Here is a 19014-nt window from a genome sequence, read left to right as displayed (position 1 = left end):
AAATTAAAACTAAGAGGGTTTTCTAAATTTTTCAACTTAATTCACCGATTAAATGTTAAAAACAACCATGGATTCGGGTGATTTGACCAATACTGAGTTAAGAACACTTACCCCATTATTTTTCATAAAAATCTCCCGAAAATCGCCTCTTCTCGAGCTCCAATTCGTCAAAAATCTCATTTTCAGATCTTAAACATTCTGGCCAGGCCTTTCTTATCGCGAACGCGACAGCTCCATTGCGTTCGCGAAGCACATTTTTGTGTTGCCCGGATTTCCTCCTCCGCGAACGCGAGCCTGGTCTCGCGAACACGAAGACCAATTTTTCCCATGCCGGCTTTCCCTTTCGCGAACGCGAGGCCTTGACCGCGAATGCGTAGCCTTTCCCCTCGACCCTTCGCAAACGCGTGCCCCCGGTCGCGAACGCGAAGCTTTGCCCCTCGACCCTTCGCGAACGCGTGCCCCCGGTCGCGAACGTGAAGAAAACAATGGGCCAGTCTAAATTTTCTCTTCACGAACACGAGACTCCCCTCGCGAACGCAATGAAGGAATCCAGATACAGGCATTAGAAAGATTCCAGCAGCTGTTTATGTCCAAATTTTGATCCGTTAATCATCTGAAACTCATCCAAGGTCCGCGGGACCTCAACCAATTACACTAACAAGTCCTAAAATATCATACGAACTTAGTCGAAACCTCAAATCACATCAAACAACGCTAAAATCACAAATTACACCCCAAATCAAGCTTAACAAAAGCTAACGAATTCCAACTTCTACATTCGATGCTGAAACCTATCAATTAAATTCCGATTGACCTCAAATTTTGCACACAAGTCATAAATGACATAATAGAGCTATGAAAATTTTCAAAACAGAATTCCGACTCCGATATCAAAAAGTCAACTCCCCGGCCAAACTTCCAAACTTAAATTTTTATTTTAGCCATTTCAAACCTAGTTTAACTACGGACTTTCAAATAATTTTTCGGATACGCTCCTAAGTCCAAAATCACCATACAAAGTTATTGGAATCATCAAAACTCTATTTCGGGGTCGTTTACACACAAGTCGACATCCGGTCAGTATTTTAACTTAACCTTTAAACCTTGGAACTAAATGTTCCAATTCATTCCAAAACCTCACCAGACCCGAACCAATCACCCCGGCAAGTCACATAACAACTGTAAAGCATAAATTGAGCAGTAAATGGAAGAACGAGGTTGTAATATACATAGGGGGAGGTTTATCCAGTGCGCACAAAATGCTCACCACAGAGTGCTCACCCGAAGGGCAGAGGTTGTGGCAGAGGTTGCAGCGGCCAGTGGCGGACCCAGGATTTTGTGCAAGCAGTTTCAATCTTAGAAGTACATAACTTTAGTCGTAAAATAGTAGTTGTCAAGTGGGTTCAAATAAAATATTTATACAAAATTTACGCAGCTTTAATCCTAATTTATACATATACACAGTATTATTTTTGATAAAACGGGTTCAGTTGAACCCGCTTGCTACCACGTGCGTCCGCCACTGGTAGGGGTTGCGAGTTTTCCCTCTTGCCAAAAAAAAATCGCCTTGTAAAAGTTCTTGGCTTCGAAATTGGATAGGAATATTAATCAGAGAAGGAAAATGCAAGAAGTCTTAAAAATAAAATCCTTATTTTAAATATTTTGTTCTAATAATTGTCGAGACTTGATACTGTTAATTTTACGAATTGTGCCTGAAAAAATGTTATGTTCTTTTGTGATATGATTCCATTACAGTAATCTTTTTGTTTAATGATCTGATTCCGTTACAGTTTTTATCAGATCAACTAATCTTAATTCTTACAGTTATCTAAGTAATAAATTAATAATCATGGCATGCCTAAGCTAATCATAATTAAACTCCTGTTTGATCTTTGAAGATTTCAATGATTGATAATTACAAATATTGAATGCAAAGAGTTATTAGCCTTAAAAAAACAATTCCAAACTTCTTACACTTTTATCCTTTCAATATAATTTTTTAATTTCCACTTCATTTTTTTGTCTCAAACCAAACAATGAAAGAAACAACTTATTTCTTCCTTGAGTTTTCATGCTAAAGTATTATTTTCCTCTCCTTTCAACATATTCCAAACAAAGCTATCTCAAATAAATACTACTAGTATTTTCCAATCTTTAACTTCATTTTTTTTTTTGGGCTTATCATCCTATGTCTAATATAGTAATATTCACTGTTCAATTAATTCGAATTCGGCTCATATAAATCATTAAAAGGGGATCATTATGTATCAAAAATTTCTCCATTAATCCCGAGACTCTATCTCAAGGCCTATAATTACGGTGAGAGAAGTTCTATCCATCCACCACGTCCCTTGATCGTAAATTCGTTTTTTTTTCTACTTTGGCCAAATATTGTCTAGACCATATTAATAAATAGTAATAAGTGGGTGAACAGAAAATTAAATTATTTCCAACTTTATTTCTAAAGGAAAACCAAACACAAGATAAGAAAAAACTTGTATATTTCCATTCCTCCTCTCCCTACTTGGCTACTTCCCAAACAAATGATAATAATAACAATAAGTGTATGCATAGCAAAATAACTGCAAGTGAGAGAGAGAAAATGAGTGGAAAAAGAAGACCAATAAAACTGACCCCTTTCTGTTTTAAGCTGAGGTCAGCTCCAGAACGTAACCGTCCTTATCAGCAGCAGACCCTTTTTTGGATGCTTTATTACTATGTGAAACCGAAATACAAAAGCAAATAACAGCATTTTTAGTCTCACGCCTTTCGCACCTACACACACACACACACACACACACCATTGATGAGTAGCAGTACTGAACAAAAGAATCAAAATCCTGACCAGCTGTTACTGATAATATTACAGATTTCATTTTCAGTTTCAGAGTTTTTCTTTTGTTGCTTTTCTTTCTTCAGTGTAATAAGTTTTCAAAAAAACAGCCCCATAAAAGTGTACGGAACTGAATTTCAACCCTTCTTCAATCATCATGCACACCAACTTCTTCTTCTCCTTCTGAAAAAGGTACTAGCTTTGTTTTTAGGTTTTTTTCAAGAACTGCATTTTTGTTACTACTACATCCCATTTTTTTAGCTCATTTTTGTTTATGAGATGTTGTTTTGCTAAAATCTTTATGTTGTTTCTTAAAAACTCCATTATCATATTGTCATAACTATTTGGTTGAGAGAGTGAGTTTTGAAAAGAAAAAAAAACATAAAGTGTACGGAACAGAATATCACTCTTCTTCAGTTCTTCTGAAAAAGGTTGCTCTTTTTAAGTTGTTTTCGATTTCCAAGAACTGCATTTTTATTAGCACTACATTCCTAGTTTTAACTCATTTTTTGTTTATGGGGTTGTGTTTTTATTTATTTATTGTTGCTTTTCTTGTCTGTAAGTTTTAAAAAACAGCCCCATAAAAGTGTATGGAACTGAATATCACTCTTCTCCGTCTGAAAAAGGTAGTTTTTTAAAGTTTTTTTTTATTTACAAGAACTGCATATTTACATTCCCCTTTTTTAGCTCATTTTTGTTTATGGGTTTTCGTTTTTTTGCTGTTTCTTTCAAAAACTTCATTTCCACATTGTCATGATTCCTATTTGTTGTTAGCTCATTTTTTTGGCTACCTAGGGTGTGTTGTATCTTGATCAGTTTCAATATTCTTCTTTTTTAAATTTGTGTGCTTTTTCTTGAATCTGTGAAATTCCAAAAACACCCACAAATTAAGTGTACGGAACAGCTTCTTCTTCTTCTTTCTCTAAAGGTAGCTTTTTTTGAGGTTCCTGATTTCCAAGAATTCCATTTTTATTGCCTTTCCTAAATTTTTAGCTCATTTTTTGTTTATGGGTGTCTTTTTTTGTTGATTTTATGTTCTTTTTTTCAAAAAAAATAAATCATTTGCATTGCCATTATAAGTTCTTAGCTCTTTTTTCGTTAAGTGGGGTTTTTGTTGTTTGGTTAGACATGTTGTTTAGACCTGTTTCATAGTACTATTCTTGTGTATACATCATACAAATGAGCTTTTTATGAATAAATCTCTGTTTATTTTTGAAATAAAGTGCTATGTTTGGCAATTTTCTATCAACTACAAGTACTTCACTTTAATTTGGAAAGTAAAGACATTAAGATGTGTTAAGGGAGAGTTCCATTTTAATAATTTTAAATCACACATAACGTGTAAATTCATAAATGTTGTCCTTTTTTTTCTCTCTTTTTGTTTGGAACCCATTTGCTTGTTCTACCAGTTTTTGCTATTTTTAGTAAGTTAAATGCGTGTGAGAAAGGTTTAAATATTTATGGCTTTTATTTTATTGGGAATAACATGCATATCATCAAAATGTTGTTCAGATCTTTCTTGAGCCCAATGCCTAGTTGTCTAATACTATAAAGTTTCAGCTTTTTTTATGGATAGTCTTTTGCTCCACAGTTTTAACACTCAGAGAACAAGCAGATATTCCTCATTTTTCACACTTGTCTTTTTGTGAACCTGTTCATTTTCGTGTAATAACTTTAGACCTTGCTTTTTGGCCTTTTTCTTGGCTTCATATGCAGTTCTTCTACCCAAAAATTATAATTTTAATGGGATAAAGAATAATTAACATCGAGATTAAATTTGAGATTAGTTTGTTACACATTTGGTTGGGATAAAATTGCCAATATAACTTATTTCGGCATTAGTTATCCTGCAATTATAGTGTTAATTTTAATCCCTATAGGAGGGTGGGATAACAATTTCGTAATAACTAATCTCGTGATAATTAATCATGAGATAACTTATTTCCCAACCAAATGACTCCTTAGAGTTTTAGTGTTTAATTTGTACAAAGTATTATTATTCCCTTCGTTTCAATTTATGTGACATAGTTTGGATCGACACGGAGTTTAAGAGAAAAATAAATTTTTTTTATACTCAAATTAAATTTATTAACTTATCTTAAGCTTTACAAGAAACTTCACTATAATTTTTTGTGATGGATAAATATTATGGTTAACATGATGTTTAATTTCTTTAAGCCTTTTGTTTCTACTTTCCAGGTACTATAGAATACACTGATCTTGGATATTTGTTTCTCTTCAATTCTTGACACCATTTCATAATATAAAAGAATATCCAATATGATTTGTTCTATTATGACAAGAATAGATTTGAAGCTTATACAAGTTTTTGCTTTACTATAGGTGCATTTAACTTGAAGGTGTTCAATCTAACTCCAGTTTCAACTGTCAAAAGGTATGTTAAATGAGTTCCCTCTTGCCATTTTTGTATATGAAGAGATTTAGTTTCTTTTCTCTGATTTAAGTACCAGTTTAAGATTCTATGTAAATCATGTCCAAACACATCAAAGTTGACAAGTTTATGGCAGCATCAATGACTTTGCTAAACAAAAATGAATTAATGTGTATGTTTGTGTGTAGCTTTTTGTCATCCTATCATGCTGCACATTTGCTTTTATTTATATGGCTTTGTTTCATCTTGTTTTTGGATCAACTTGCAGAGTGATTCTTTGAGAGTGATATCAGATATTGTCCTGAAGTAGCTCAAGAATGACAAACAAAGGTTCAAAATGGGAGGCTTGTGTAGTAATGATCATCCTTCTCTGCTTTACACACCAACCAGTCACAACTGGCAGCTATTTGGTCCATGATATGGAGTTACTAAAGGCTCTCCGAAATTCTCTTGTCCAGAAAAGGGATGTTATTCCAACTTGGTTTGATACAAAGACTACTCCTTGCAATTGGACTGGCATAAAGTGTGAAGGTGAACATGTTATCCGGATTGATTTTTCATGTGGAGTTTCACCACTAAATGTACCATTTCCTGGAAACATTGGAAAATTCAGATCCCTCAAGCACTTAAACCTTAGCCATTGTGCCTTCACTGGTTATATATCTCCGGATGTTTGGACTCTTGAGAATTTGGAGATACTAGACTTGAGCGACAACAGGTTAACTGGCCAGCTGCCTCTTACTATATCTAACCTGAGAAACCTCAGACATCTTGTGCTCGACGATAATGTTTTTTCAGGTAGTTTGCCATCAACAATTGGTGAACTAAAGGAGCTAAGGGAATTATCAGTTCATGCCAACTCATTTTCTGGAAATATTCCTGATGAGATTGGAAACATGGAGAAGTTGCAGTCTCTTGACCTCAGCTCAAATTTCTTCTCTGGTAGTCTACCTTCCAGTCTAGGTAATTTGATGGAGCTTCTATATATCGATACTCGTCAAAACAACTTGACTGGATTGATATTTCCAGAAATTGGAAACCTAAGTAAACTTAGAATTCTTGATCTCTCATCAAACATGTTGACTGGACATATACCTGAAACAATTGGCCATCTGAAGCAGCTCGAGGTGCTTGATCTCCAAAATTGCAAATTCATTGGAAGTATTCCTGAAGAAATTTCTGCGTTGAGCAACTTGACATACTTGAATGTAGCACAGAATGATTTTGATGGAGAGCTTCCTTCAAGCTTTGGAAAGTTAGAAAATCTAGTTTACCTTATTGCTCCAAATGCTGGATTGTCTGGAACGATTCCTTCGGAGCTAGGGAACTGCAAAAGGCTCAAGATAATAAATTTGTCCTTTAACTCATTTTCTGGTGCATTACCTGATGGACTTTCTGGTTTGGATTCACTTAAGTCGCTTGTACTTGATTCAAACCACTTATCAGGTCCACTGCCTATGTGGATTTCCAACTGGACTCAAGTGGAATCAATAATGGTGCCAAAGAATTTACTAAGTGGACCTCTACCTCCACTTAATCTGCCTTTGCTATCAGTTCTTGATGTCAGTGACAATAAGCTATCTGGTGAGTTGCCTTCAGAAATATGTCGTGCCAAGTCATTGACCATTCTGCAGTTGTCGGATAACAATTTCACTGGTGACATCCAAAGTACTTTCAAGAACTGTTCAAGACTCACGGATTTGGTGTTGTCTGGAAACAACCTCTCGGGCAAATTGCCTGCTTATCTAGGGGAACTTCAGCTCATTACTCTTGAACTATCGAAAAACCAGTTCTCTGGAAAGCTACCAGATGAACTATGGGAGTCGAAAACTTTAATGGGGATCTCACTCAGCAACAATATGCTTGAAGGTTCAATTCCAGCGAGTATTGCAAAAGCTTCAACCCTTCAGAGATTGCAACTTGATAATAATCTGTTTGAAGGAAGCATACCGCGTACCATTGGTAATTTGAAGAATCTGACCAATCTTTCTCTTCATGGTAACAAGTTAAGTGGAGGTATTCCACTTGAGCTTTTTGAATGTAGAAAGTTGGTATCTTTAAACCTTGGTGCAAACAGTCTTTCAGGTGAAATTCCCAGATCAATATCTAAGTTGAAATTGCTAGACAATTTGGTACTGTCTGACAATCAGTTTACTGGTCCTATACCTGAGGAGATTTGTGCTGGTTTCCAAAACATGCCTTTACCTGACTCTGAGTTCACACAGCATTACGGCATGCTTGATTTGTCCAACAATGAATTAGCAGGGTCCGTCCCACGCTCAATTAAGGATTGCATAGTTGTGACGGAGCTACTTCTTCAGGGAAATAAGCTCACTGGGAGCGTTCCTCGTGAAATTTCTCTGCTTGGTAATTTAACTTTTCTTGATCTATCTTTCAATTACTTTACAGGTCCAGTGTTCCCTCAATTGTTCTCAATGACAAGCCTACAAGGTCTCATACTTTCTCATAACCAGATAAGTGGATCTATTCCTGATAATCTTGACTCTATGATGCCAAGTTTAGTCAAGCTAGATCTTTCAAATAACTTGTTGAGTGGTCCATTGCCGCCTTCTGTATTTAGTGTCAGAAGTTTGACCTATTTGGATATCAGCATGAATTCTTTCTCGGGTTCGTTGTCTTTTGATGTTAGATCCTCTAGCTCTTTGTTGGTCCTAAATGCTAGCAACAACCAACTCTCGGGTCCCCTTGACGATTCTCTCTCTAATATGACTTCCCTTTCCATACTAGATCTCCATAGCAACTCAATTACAGGCAACTTGCCGCCATCACTTTCAGCTCTTGCTTCCCTCACATATATTGATTTATCCAGCAACAGTTTTCAAAAGTCCTTTCCTTGTAGTATTTGTGATCTAGAAGGCCTTGTTTTTACCAATTTCTCCGGCAACAAATTCACTGGCCTAGCACCTGATGCTTGCACTAAAGCTACAAAATGCATACCAAGTGAACCTGTTTTACCTTCCAGGGAAGAAAACTATGCATCTTCACCACTTCTAAGCCATGCATCTGTCTTGGCTATCGCCTTTGGTGCATCATTCGTTTCCCTTGTGGTGCTCATTGGAGTTCTCAGATGGAGAATGCTCAGACAAGAAGCTGTAATTCTTGACAGAGGTAAAGGTAAACTAGGGAAGACAAGTGACCCCACATCTACTGATGAGCTTTTGATTAAGAAGCCAAAGGAGCCTTTGAGTATCAACATTGCAACGTTTGAGCAGTCTTTGTTACGGATCAACCCTACAGCTATTCTCTCAGCAACTGAGAACTTCAGCAAGAGTTACATCATTGGTGATGGTGGCTTTGGTACTGTATACAGAGCTAAACTGCCTGAAGGCCGGACTATCGCTGTCAAGAGGCTGAATGGAGGTCACGTGCATGGTGATCGCGAGTTCTTTGCTGAAATGGAAACAATTGGGAAAGTAAAGCATGAAAATCTGGTGCCATTGCTTGGCTATTGTATCTTTGCTGATGAGAGGTTCTTGATATACGAATACATGGAGAATGGAAGCCTTGATTTCTGGTTTAGAAACCAAGCAGATGCAGTAGAGGCGCTTGATTGGCCAACTCGTTTCAAGATCTGTCTCGGGTCAGCTCGCGGACTTGCCTTTCTACACCATGGTTTTGTTCCACACATCATTCACAGAGACATCAAGTCGAGCAATATACTCTTGGACAGGAATTTTGAACCACGAGTATCGGACTTTGGCCTGGCTCGGATCATTAGTGCATGTGAGAGCCATGTTAGCACAATCCTTGCTGGCACATTCGGATACATTCCACCCGAGTATGGACAGACCATGATGGCTACAACCAAAGGTGACATATATAGCTTTGGAGTGGTGATGTTGGAATTGGTAACAGGTAGGGCGCCGACAGGACAGGCTGATGTCGAGGGAGGCAATCTTGTTGGCTGGGTGAGGTGGATGGTCGCGAATGGCAGGGAGATTGAAACATTGGATCCATTTCTTTCTGGTTCAGGATTATGGAAGGATCAAATGCTGCGCGTTCTTTCCATTGCAAGGTTATGCACCAACGATGAGCCATGGAAGCGACCAACAATGCTCGAAGTGGTGAAGCTGTTGAAGGAGGCCAAAAGCAATGGTTCCTGCGGAGGGTGATTGAATCTCAACCACATTAACATGATTAGATTACAGGTTCAAGAAAGGGTAATGAATGGTCTAATTAATAGGATCATGGTTCTTTGTGTTATGCACCTATCTATTGTATAATTGAAACTAGTTTTACGAGTTCATAGAAGTCTGATGTAAGTTAGTAGAGATATAGTGTTATGCTTAATCAAAAGTTGAAAAAAAGACTGTTGTTCCCTTGAACTGAGATAGAGAAGTATATGTATGTGACTTGTATTTTGATAAGCTTTCACAAGGGAGGACTTAGTTTTACTTCATACAGATTACAAGCAGGGAAAACTTGCAGTTATAGCCTCATGAATTTTTTTTAAGGCTATACAAAAACACCCATCTATTCATCTATTAATGAGATGTTGAAAGGATACTCTTTGGATGGAGAAAATCGCTACAGTTAAAGTAGAGATTGATTTAGCAAAGGATCGACTAACAGCTTGTTTGGATGGTTGTTATGTATGGTTTCATAATGTATCTTATAATATTGTATTGTATCTTTTTGATGTATATAATGTTTGGATAGATTGTATTAGTTTCCGCCGTTTCATGATGTCATCAACAATATGAAGAATAAATTTGCAATATTATAAAATTAAAAAAAGACACGAGGTAGAATTATTATATAAAAAGGTAGGATAAATGATAAAATAAGATTATTTAATAATAATAATAATAAAGGGCAGGATAAGAGAAAAAGATAAGGTAACAATACGACCACACCAAATTGGTCGTTATATTGCACTTTTAGTCTTTATTTAAAGACGGATTTAACGATACGATACAATAATTCAAAACAAATAGTGTATTTAAAGTAACAATATAATACGATGCAATATATAACAACCATCCAAAAAAGCTATTAGAAAAGTATGTGCAAGTAGAATTAGAAGTATACCAAACTCATTGGCCTTCCTTTTTGTTTTTACCATTTTGAATATTAAAAATGTCCCTTGAGATTTTACTCTTCGCCTACCAAGCAAAAGGATTGGAAACTTCAATGGGTGACTAAGGATTTAGGAGAAGCATCTTTTCAATGGGTGACTTGATATCTAAACAAACAGAAAAGGAATGAAATCTTGGGGCCGACTTAATGAAAAGAGAATAGTTAGCAAAAAATTATTAAGATCAAAGCTTTAATTGCATAGCAAGAATAAAAGAAAAATAAGATACGCGACAATAAATGTATTAAAACTGTGGTGCAGTTAAACCTCTCTATAACAACTTTGTTTGTTTCGAATATTTTTTGTTGTTATAGCGAAGTGTTGTTATAGAAAATGTATATTATAACATAATATGAAAATTGGTTCGGAAAAAGCTTAACTTTTATAGAGAAGTATTGTTATATAAGGATGTTGTTATACAGATGTCTGAGAAAAGATTAGGCTTGCTAATGGAAATAAAGAAACCGTTGATAAAGGAGCAAGACAACCTATAGTTGCAGTCCTCAGAAGCCATTATAAATCACATTTGCCCTTTGTCAATATTTTTGACCAGCGGTTAAACCCCATATTCGCGTATTGCCAGTAACTTCAGCAACTGCGATACAAGAGGCATTCAAATATTGCACTTATAAATCGCATTAAATAACTTGATTTATAAGTCGCATTTATAGATTGCAATTTATAAGTTGTATTCTTAGATTGCGATTTATAAGTCAGATTGCAATTTATAAGTCACATCAAGAGATTGCAATTTTTAAGCTGCATTCACTAGACAGTACAAAAAAGAGGTAATTGCGGCGGTTATATTACGGCAGCTTCAATGAACCGCCGCAAAATAGAACATATTACGGCGATATAGTAAGACGCCATAATTTAATATTTTAGAACCGCGGTGATTTCTCAATTTACGACGGTTCGAATCGCCACTAGCCTTTTGAATATTTTACAATTAATTCTCTTCCCTCTTAATTAGTATTTCCCACACTTAATTATTTTAGAGGCTAAAATATCTTATCTGGAATTGCATTTGATGAAGGAGATTTAACTGTTAACTTATCTCTCCTAACAAATGAAGCTTGGCTTTTAACAGTTGCAAAGTACTTGCAAGTTATCATAGCATCACTACAAAAAATTTGGTAAATTGTGGCGGTTTATTTATGGGGTTATAAAAAACTCTCACTATACGTTTTTTTTGTGGCGTTTGAGCCAACCCCCACAAAATAATTCTTATTGTGGCTGTTTAAATGTGGGAGTCGTAAAAGACCCCACTATATGTTTAATTCGTGGTGTTTGTTCCCACCTCATCAAAAAAAATTCTTATTATGGCGGTTTCTTTGTGAAGGTTTTTGATAACCTCCACAAATATATCAATTCCAGGTGTTTGAAAAATTGTTGCAATTCGATACAAGTTAACGATTATTAACTCATGAAAAATTTTAGTTATTTTTTCCACCTTATTTCTTTAAAATTAAATCAAATTACGTATTTTAGTTAAAACTTTGCGAATTAATGCAATTTACGTCAGTATCTATACCTTCTAATTTGTAATCTTTTTCTCCCCACTCTCTTCAACTATAAAAAGAAAGGTTTTCCATTATTTCTCTATGTCTTACTCGTTAGTTTTTCTTTGATTGTCTTTGTTCATTTCTTTAATTCATCTCCCTATCTTTAGCAAAAAATAATAACGACTTCTATTCTATCTCTTCCTCGTAGGTTTTTTATTTATAGATTTATACGAAATGTCTACCCATAAATACTAAACGTAATTTCTAACCACGTGAGTATCGTGAATTTTTAGGTGCAAAAAAATGAAAAATTAACTGACGTTGGACCACAATATTGGATAACAAAAGAATAATGCAAAATGAGCCATCACAAAAGTTGAAGTGTGGCTCAACAAAAGCAAGAAATGATCGTTGATTCAATTTGGTCTCGCCGTCACAAGCGATACTTGTCTCCAAAGAAGAAGACAACAATATAGAGAATTGAATGCATGAGGTACTTAGTGAGTCTCACTGAACAAATAGGGTTGACGAGGCCTAATATAAACGGAAAAATATACTTTAGATTAATCATAAATAATATCTTCATTCATAGGTAACAACTACACATCCAATGAACAACAGTTGCAGGAGAGACATCCAAGTTTTGTAATTATCTACAGAAATATTTGATTTTTTTTATTTTATTTGAGATAATTTAAATTTTAAAGGGATATAAATAATTGCAATACTTAGCATGCGAATTTTCTTTATTTTCATCATAGTAGGTGTTCTATGTTCAGGTAGTATTTTTAAAGGTGGGTGTGTGAGGCAAGCCATTTTACTACGGGACGAGGCGTAACCCCAGTCTATCTTTAAAAAATTTAATTTATAAATGACGCATAATAAACCAAATAAAAGTATATTAAAGTTTAAGAAATTAAAAAAAATAAACCCATAAAAAATAAAATATCTTGTATGTTTATATAAATAATACAATAGTGTTAAAGTTACTATGAGATACAACTATAACGGCTTAACTGTCAAACAATTAAAAAATTATAATTTCTTTAAAAATGTATCAAGCTATACATTTTACATCCCTAAAAGTAATTAATCAAGAAAGTTCATAAATATTATAATTTAAAAGATTACTCCTGCATGTATATACAAAATTACTTTCATTAAGCAAAACAATAAAAGCCAGATAATTTAAGACATGAAGACCAATGGAAATAAGATACAATTTTTACTATCTAATTTAGAAAAAAATAATCTAATGATATTCACACTCACGATATTCTCAATTAGTATATGTAATTATGTGGCTCGTTATTTGAGTTATTCTCAAATAAAAGTTTAATCATAACATTGTTAAAGAATTAAGCATCAATAGTGTTAAATTAGAATTAGAATGCATTCTTCTTTTGTAACGTTCTCAATTAGAATGCATTCTCCTTTTGTAATTATATTTTGTCCCTCGTGTAGGAAAGAATTGAAGAAATTCGAAGACAAAGATCAGAAACTCCGGCAGAAATTTCACCGAATGATGCGCTTGGTGTAGTCTTCGGTCCCGAGCACCCTAGCCGTGTTAGAGGCTTAGGCATGGGTGTAGTTCCAACTGTAGTATTCAAGCAAACATCAAGCCGAGATAGTTGTTCGTATATGGGCTCATCTAGCGCTAGAGCTCCACCTCCACAATGGGTGCAAGAGATGGCAAATATGAGATCACAATTAAATGCGCTAACTAGCTTATTTCAAATGAAAACAGAAAATATTCCGAGGAGTTTGCTCACTTATTTCCGACTCCTCCACAGGTACAAGTACTTATTTGTTCTTTGTTTGCCCATTCAATTTGACAATATATTTAAAGTTATATATGACTGTTGATGCTTAATTATATGTTCTAATGCCTAGATAAAATGATGACTTGATAGTTCATAGTGGAAGTATTCTGATGTTATTTGAGGTTGAAGCTGCATTATAAATAGGCTGTTTCGCAGTGATAAGTTCAAGCAATGATTAGAGAAGAAAAGGAGAAAGTGTTAATTCCTTTCTGTTCTTTCTTTGGTATGAAGTTGGAGAAACTTAAGAAGATAATTTTCTTTTGTTCGGGCCGGAGCTAGGATTTGAAATTTATGGGTTCAGTATTCTAATTCTTTTGAATTAGTGGATTCTAAATTAATAATTTACAAATAATTCAATAATTGTTTTAAGATAAATATAGGGTTGGGACAAAAATTATTGGTTCAGCCGAACCCGTATTTGAAGGGTTAAATTGTATATAGTTGAAAGTATTTGGAATGTTTATACACAGAACCCGACCTCCTTGTCCCAAATAAATATGAAGAAATTGTGTTTGCAGTAGCACTTTGCAAGATATTTTCCTCTATTTTGGAAAATATCTTTTTTTGTATAATCTGTTATTTATTTTAACAAAAAAGGGGTATCCATGACCATTGAATTCCTTGAGTACTTCTAATTAGCACTGGCTGCTTAGTTTGAGACTACTAATTAGTAGTTATTTTTATGCAGGCCCAATTTAGGAGATGGCGTTCTGTCACCAACCGGGCCAAGAAGATCCTTTGACGAAAGTAATAATGAAAACGGAGCAAATGACAGTTAGTAATCTTTGTTAGGATGAACTAAGTTTTTTTGTGTTGTAATTGGTGAATAACTCTCTACAGTTTAAACTTGAATCTTGGATGATATGGATTTTGGGCATTTATGTTTTAATACGATGGATATCTTGCTTATCTAATTCTCTATAATTTATGTTAATTATTATGATGGGTGTTTGATTACATATTATGATGGATTTTATGCAGTAAAAAAGATCTAAATGTGAAATTAAAAAATTAATATAAAAAATATTACAATTATGACAGTATAAACTGGACAGTTTCTGCCTATAATATGAAAGACAACAATTACGGTGGTTACTAACCGTCACAATCAGCAAAGTAAACATCCATTTTTAACAATGCATATTGTGGCGGTTTTATCTATATATTGCGGCCGTATTATACCTTTTGGTGGAAAAGATTATGGCGGGTTTGTAAGCCGCCATTAGTGACAATTACGGCGGTTCTGAACTGCCGTTATATGCATATTTGGCTACCGCAATTACCCCCGTTTTTTGCAGTGACGCTCCAACAAGATTCGAAAATTATGAGTTCAAGTTCGGAATTCTATTATATCACATTTGCTTTACTGAATCCGTTTGATTTACTGAATTCAAAATTTATTATTTATACTTATTAAGTAAATATTTTAGTATATATACAATGTCTGAGCCAAAACTATTAGTTTCGAATGAACTTATAAGTCATGAGTTAGATCTGTCCTTATTTGTATGACAAAATAAAAGTTCATTATTAAAGATAAAATGAGAAATTTCCTCACTGATGAGATCTAACCATTGGTTTGGGGGGGGAGGGGGGGGGGAAATTGTATATAAAAATGGATGTTTCTCTTTTGCATGTTGGACAAAATGGACCATATTCACGAGGGGGAATAGTTGCATTTGGAGCACGAAAGAGATGGGAAAAGGACTAAGGAGGTTGAGTTGGTTTGTGGGCTCTATGTTTATATTTCTTAAAATGGACAACTAATCAGCCAAAATTAGGCATGTCTTTGCTACAGTTTAACAACCTAACTACTACTCTATCCCCACATATTATTCTCTTTTTTGGCTTGTCTCAATCTCTCATATGTCTCATTCCACCAACCTTCTTCATTGGTTGTGTCATGTGTGTCTTACTCTTACATCTTCTTCTACATCTAAAATCATTCTATCTTCTTTACTAAGCCAATTGTTATCTCCTAATATCTCTCTCTTTATCTCTTCAACTATTCATAGTTTCTTTGATTTGTATTTCTCTTTCTTTTTTCCATTTTGGTATTACTCTTTTCTAATATAAGTACAAGAAAATATGAAGGATAGATCAATGGAGAAGTTTGTGGTGTTTCCATTCTCTTTAAGGTGTGGTTCTGAGTCAAGTGTTGCAGTGGCAAAATCCAGCATCAGCCAGCCTGAAGAAAACACTAAAAGTTCAGTATTAAGTCAAGTTCCAACAAGTATGTAATTTCTTTTACTTTCTTTGAGTTAATTTGTTCAATTATGTTTTGTACGTTTAGTGAATGGAGTTCCTTGGTTTGGATTGAAAATTACTTCCATGTTAAACTTACTAAACATACACGTGAATCCAGGATATAGAGTTAGTGAGTACAGAATAACTACGTATGATTTTATAATTGCTATACATTAGCATTACTACTAAAAAAAAATAGGAATTAGTAACATGCAAATTTTGTAGTTAAATAAAATATTCTGTCATTAATCATACTTAGCGACAGATAAGCAACAGATTATCAAGAATTTTTGCTAGCTACGAGCGATTTAATGACATATTAGCTAATTTTAAATTTTTTATTTTTTGTTAGTGCATATGTATACATAGTACGAGCAGAAAGCAATAGGTTCGACAAGAGTGAATAAATGCGTATGATTTTATAATATGTATTATTAATATTGTTTGTTTGGATGTTATTAAGAAAGACAAGTAGGAGAAGAGAGTTCATCAAAAGTGAAAATAAATGGCTTTGGGGGATTTTTGGCCAGACGACAATTTTCTCAAGGTGTGCACATGTTGAAAAGGAGTTTCAAAGGCTTCTCTCAATTACTTGGTAAGTATTCTATCGCGCACTGTGTTGATTTAAGCTAGTACTTACACTATTTGCTTGTTTATTCAAATGTACTATTTACGCTATTTTCTAATTAAGTCATTAATCCACATTTATATTACAAACAGAAAGTTAAGTTAGTTTTAAGATAATATGATAATTTAAAAAAAAAATGTAGTGTCACTAATCATTTAAATCCAAGATATAAAGGAGATATAACTTCGCTAATGTATTGTGTTGATTATTATTTGCATTGTGCTAATTAGCAAATGTAGATTGAAAAGAATGCCATAGATAATAACTCGTCTAACACGCCAAAGTTAAGAAAATTAGATGGTGACCCATTTGTTGACATAATATCAGGTCAAAAATAGTTTAATTCAATGGAAATACAACCCAACTCAAAAATACAGAATCACTAGAATTATGTGAAGTTGAATGACCGTAAGCTAATAATTTAGTAAAAAATATGTTATACCTTTCATGTTTTATTTAAAAAAAACAAATCTATAACCATTAGCTAGAATTGTCTCATGTTTGACGAGTTGAGTTATGACTTGTTATTTGATTCAATTTATTTTGACCAAACAAACTTTGGATGATTTGAATCATGATCCCTTTATTGATTTGACCTGTTTTTTACTCACGCAAACTTGACTCAACTCGTCAATACGTCACTTCTATTACGAGAATACATCAATCAACGTTATTAAAACTTTACATATAAGATCAAATTTTAGTAAAAAGATAGGGATTCAAGCTTACATATATAACTTATTTGAAATCGCCGCAGGAATTTATAAGCTTTATATTTTGAATCCGTCTTTGATTATCATGTATTTTTTTTTCCTCCTGCAGTGTATAAAGAAGAGATTGAAGAAGTGGAAATGGAGATGGAAATAGGGAATCCAACAGATGTGAAACATGTAACTCACATAGGATATGATGGATCTACAAAAATAATTAATCCTGTTAAAGGCTGGGAAAATTCAAAAGCACCTGAATTACTTTCTTTTCCTAATTCAATTTCCATTAAACAATTTGAGCTTGCTATGGCTTCCCAAGCTAGTGGATCCTCTAGGTTTTAGTGGCAATATATTTTCTCTACCTTTTTCTTCTATTTTTTTAATGTAAGTTTCTTATTTCTTTTTTTTTTTCATTTCATGATCTTCATTGTCATTTTTTTCTTTTTTTCTTTTTTTCTTTTTTTAGGTTTTCTTTCTTTCTTGAGCGTGAAGATAAATTTTTTTTTGGGTGTCATAATGGAATGGTGTGTCCAAATTAAATATGTAGACCACCGGGTTAAAGGTGGGATGGATATGATCTTTTCCCTCTTAATTAGAGTATAAGGTTAAACAAAGTAATTCTGCTTACGATTTGAGTAATACGTATGATTAAGAAACTACTTTTATTGTTCTCCGTCCAATTCAGAGGAGTGTGGAAAACACTTCAGCTTTTCTGGTTTATTAGATACACAACATGTGGGTCATAGGCGAATCTAAGATTTTAAGTTTGTAGGTTCCTATAAAAGTCTCAAGTTAATTGAATTAACGGACCGGATTCCATTACAGAGGCAGATCTAAGATTTCGAGAACATAGGTGCACCACTAAAAAGGAGGGGAAATAATTAAGTATTGAACCAAGTGCATCATTCAACCTTTATCGAGCATGGGTGCTAATACATAATACTGGACAAATTTTAAAAAATATGTATATAAAATATCTAATTTGACGGAGGAACCATGAGTTCGCGTGCCCCATATTATAGGCTATAGATACACCCCTGAGTGCCAATCTAAATATTTTCATACATGTGAAAACGGTTCGTCGAACAAAGGGGGTAAAAGCAAGGCAAGTTAATGGTTGTCTTTAGCTAGTTTGACTTAGAATATTAGAAAGAAATAGTCAAAGTAAGTTTGACGAAAACTTCAATCAAGCACTTTAATTTCAAGATTCCTTACTGCTAAACGTATAATATTTAGGGATTGTTAGATATTGTTAATCTGTAAATAAGTTATACTAAAATTATAATGTAAATTTTAAATAATGGTGGGAATTATTTGGATGATATACTTTGTTTCCATCTCCTCGTCTAACATTTATCCATTTTCTATCTCATTCGGCAAATTATCGTGAAAGAATAAAATGCTTGACTAAGCAAAACAAGCAAATAGAGGGGTGAATTAGTTAAATGGCCCTCTATAAATAGTAGTAATAGAAATACATGACAAGTTAAATTAAAAAATTTAGTTTCTATGGGCACCAACTTACATGTCAATATGTATCTTATTGAAATTAATAAAAAAAAAAGAAGGGTAATATTGTAAAAATCAAAAATTAATTTAACAAGTTCCATATGTTATTTGCAATTAGTTGTTTGCTCTTTCTTCTCTCTCTCTCTTTTTTTTTTTTTTTGCTGTCATTTTTGGGAGAAAACCAATTTCAAGAACAGGTAAAAGGGGCCAAGAATGAAATTCTTACTAAATTATTTTGGCAATTATTACGATTGATGAACCTGCTCCTG

General features: G+C 34.0%; 2 protein-coding genes across 3 annotated transcripts; both read left to right on the top strand.

The window, feature by feature from the left end:
* The first annotated feature begins 2717 nt into the window (after positions 1-2717).
* LOC142168644 (uncharacterized) lies at positions 2718-9658 on the top strand. Of its 2 annotated transcripts, none has more exons than XM_075229151.1 (3): positions 2718-3025; positions 5177-5228; positions 5494-9658. In XM_075229151.1, the coding sequence occupies exon 3, from the start codon at positions 5543-5545 to the stop codon at positions 9356-9358; it is 3816 nt and encodes a 1271-aa protein (XP_075085252.1). In that variant the 5' UTR covers positions 2718-3025; positions 5177-5228; positions 5494-5542; the 3' UTR covers positions 9359-9658. The 2 variants fall into 2 exon arrangements, with proteins under 2 accessions (XP_075085252.1, XP_075085253.1); XM_075229152.1 differs by lacking the exon at positions 2718-3025 and adding an exon at positions 3113-3459.
* Positions 9659-15455: 5797 nt separating this feature from the next.
* LOC107764555 (CRIB domain-containing protein RIC4-like) lies at positions 15456-17810 on the top strand. The gene is made up of 3 exons (XM_075230344.1): positions 15456-15884; positions 16362-16493; positions 17349-17810. The coding sequence occupies exons 1-3, from the start codon at positions 15740-15742 to the stop codon at positions 17576-17578; spliced, it is 507 nt and encodes a 168-aa protein (XP_075086445.1). The 5' UTR covers positions 15456-15739; the 3' UTR covers positions 17579-17810.
* Positions 17811-19014: the final 1204 nt, after the last annotated feature.

The sequence above is a fragment of the Nicotiana tabacum genome, chromosome 14 (genome assembly GCF_000715075.1).
Source record: "Nicotiana tabacum cultivar K326 chromosome 14, ASM71507v2, whole genome shotgun sequence".
Lineage (NCBI taxonomy): Eukaryota > Viridiplantae > Streptophyta > Magnoliopsida > Solanales > Solanaceae > Nicotiana > Nicotiana tabacum.
Note: the sequence above shows the minus strand (reverse complement) of the source record. Positions and strands in the feature narration are given on the sequence as shown.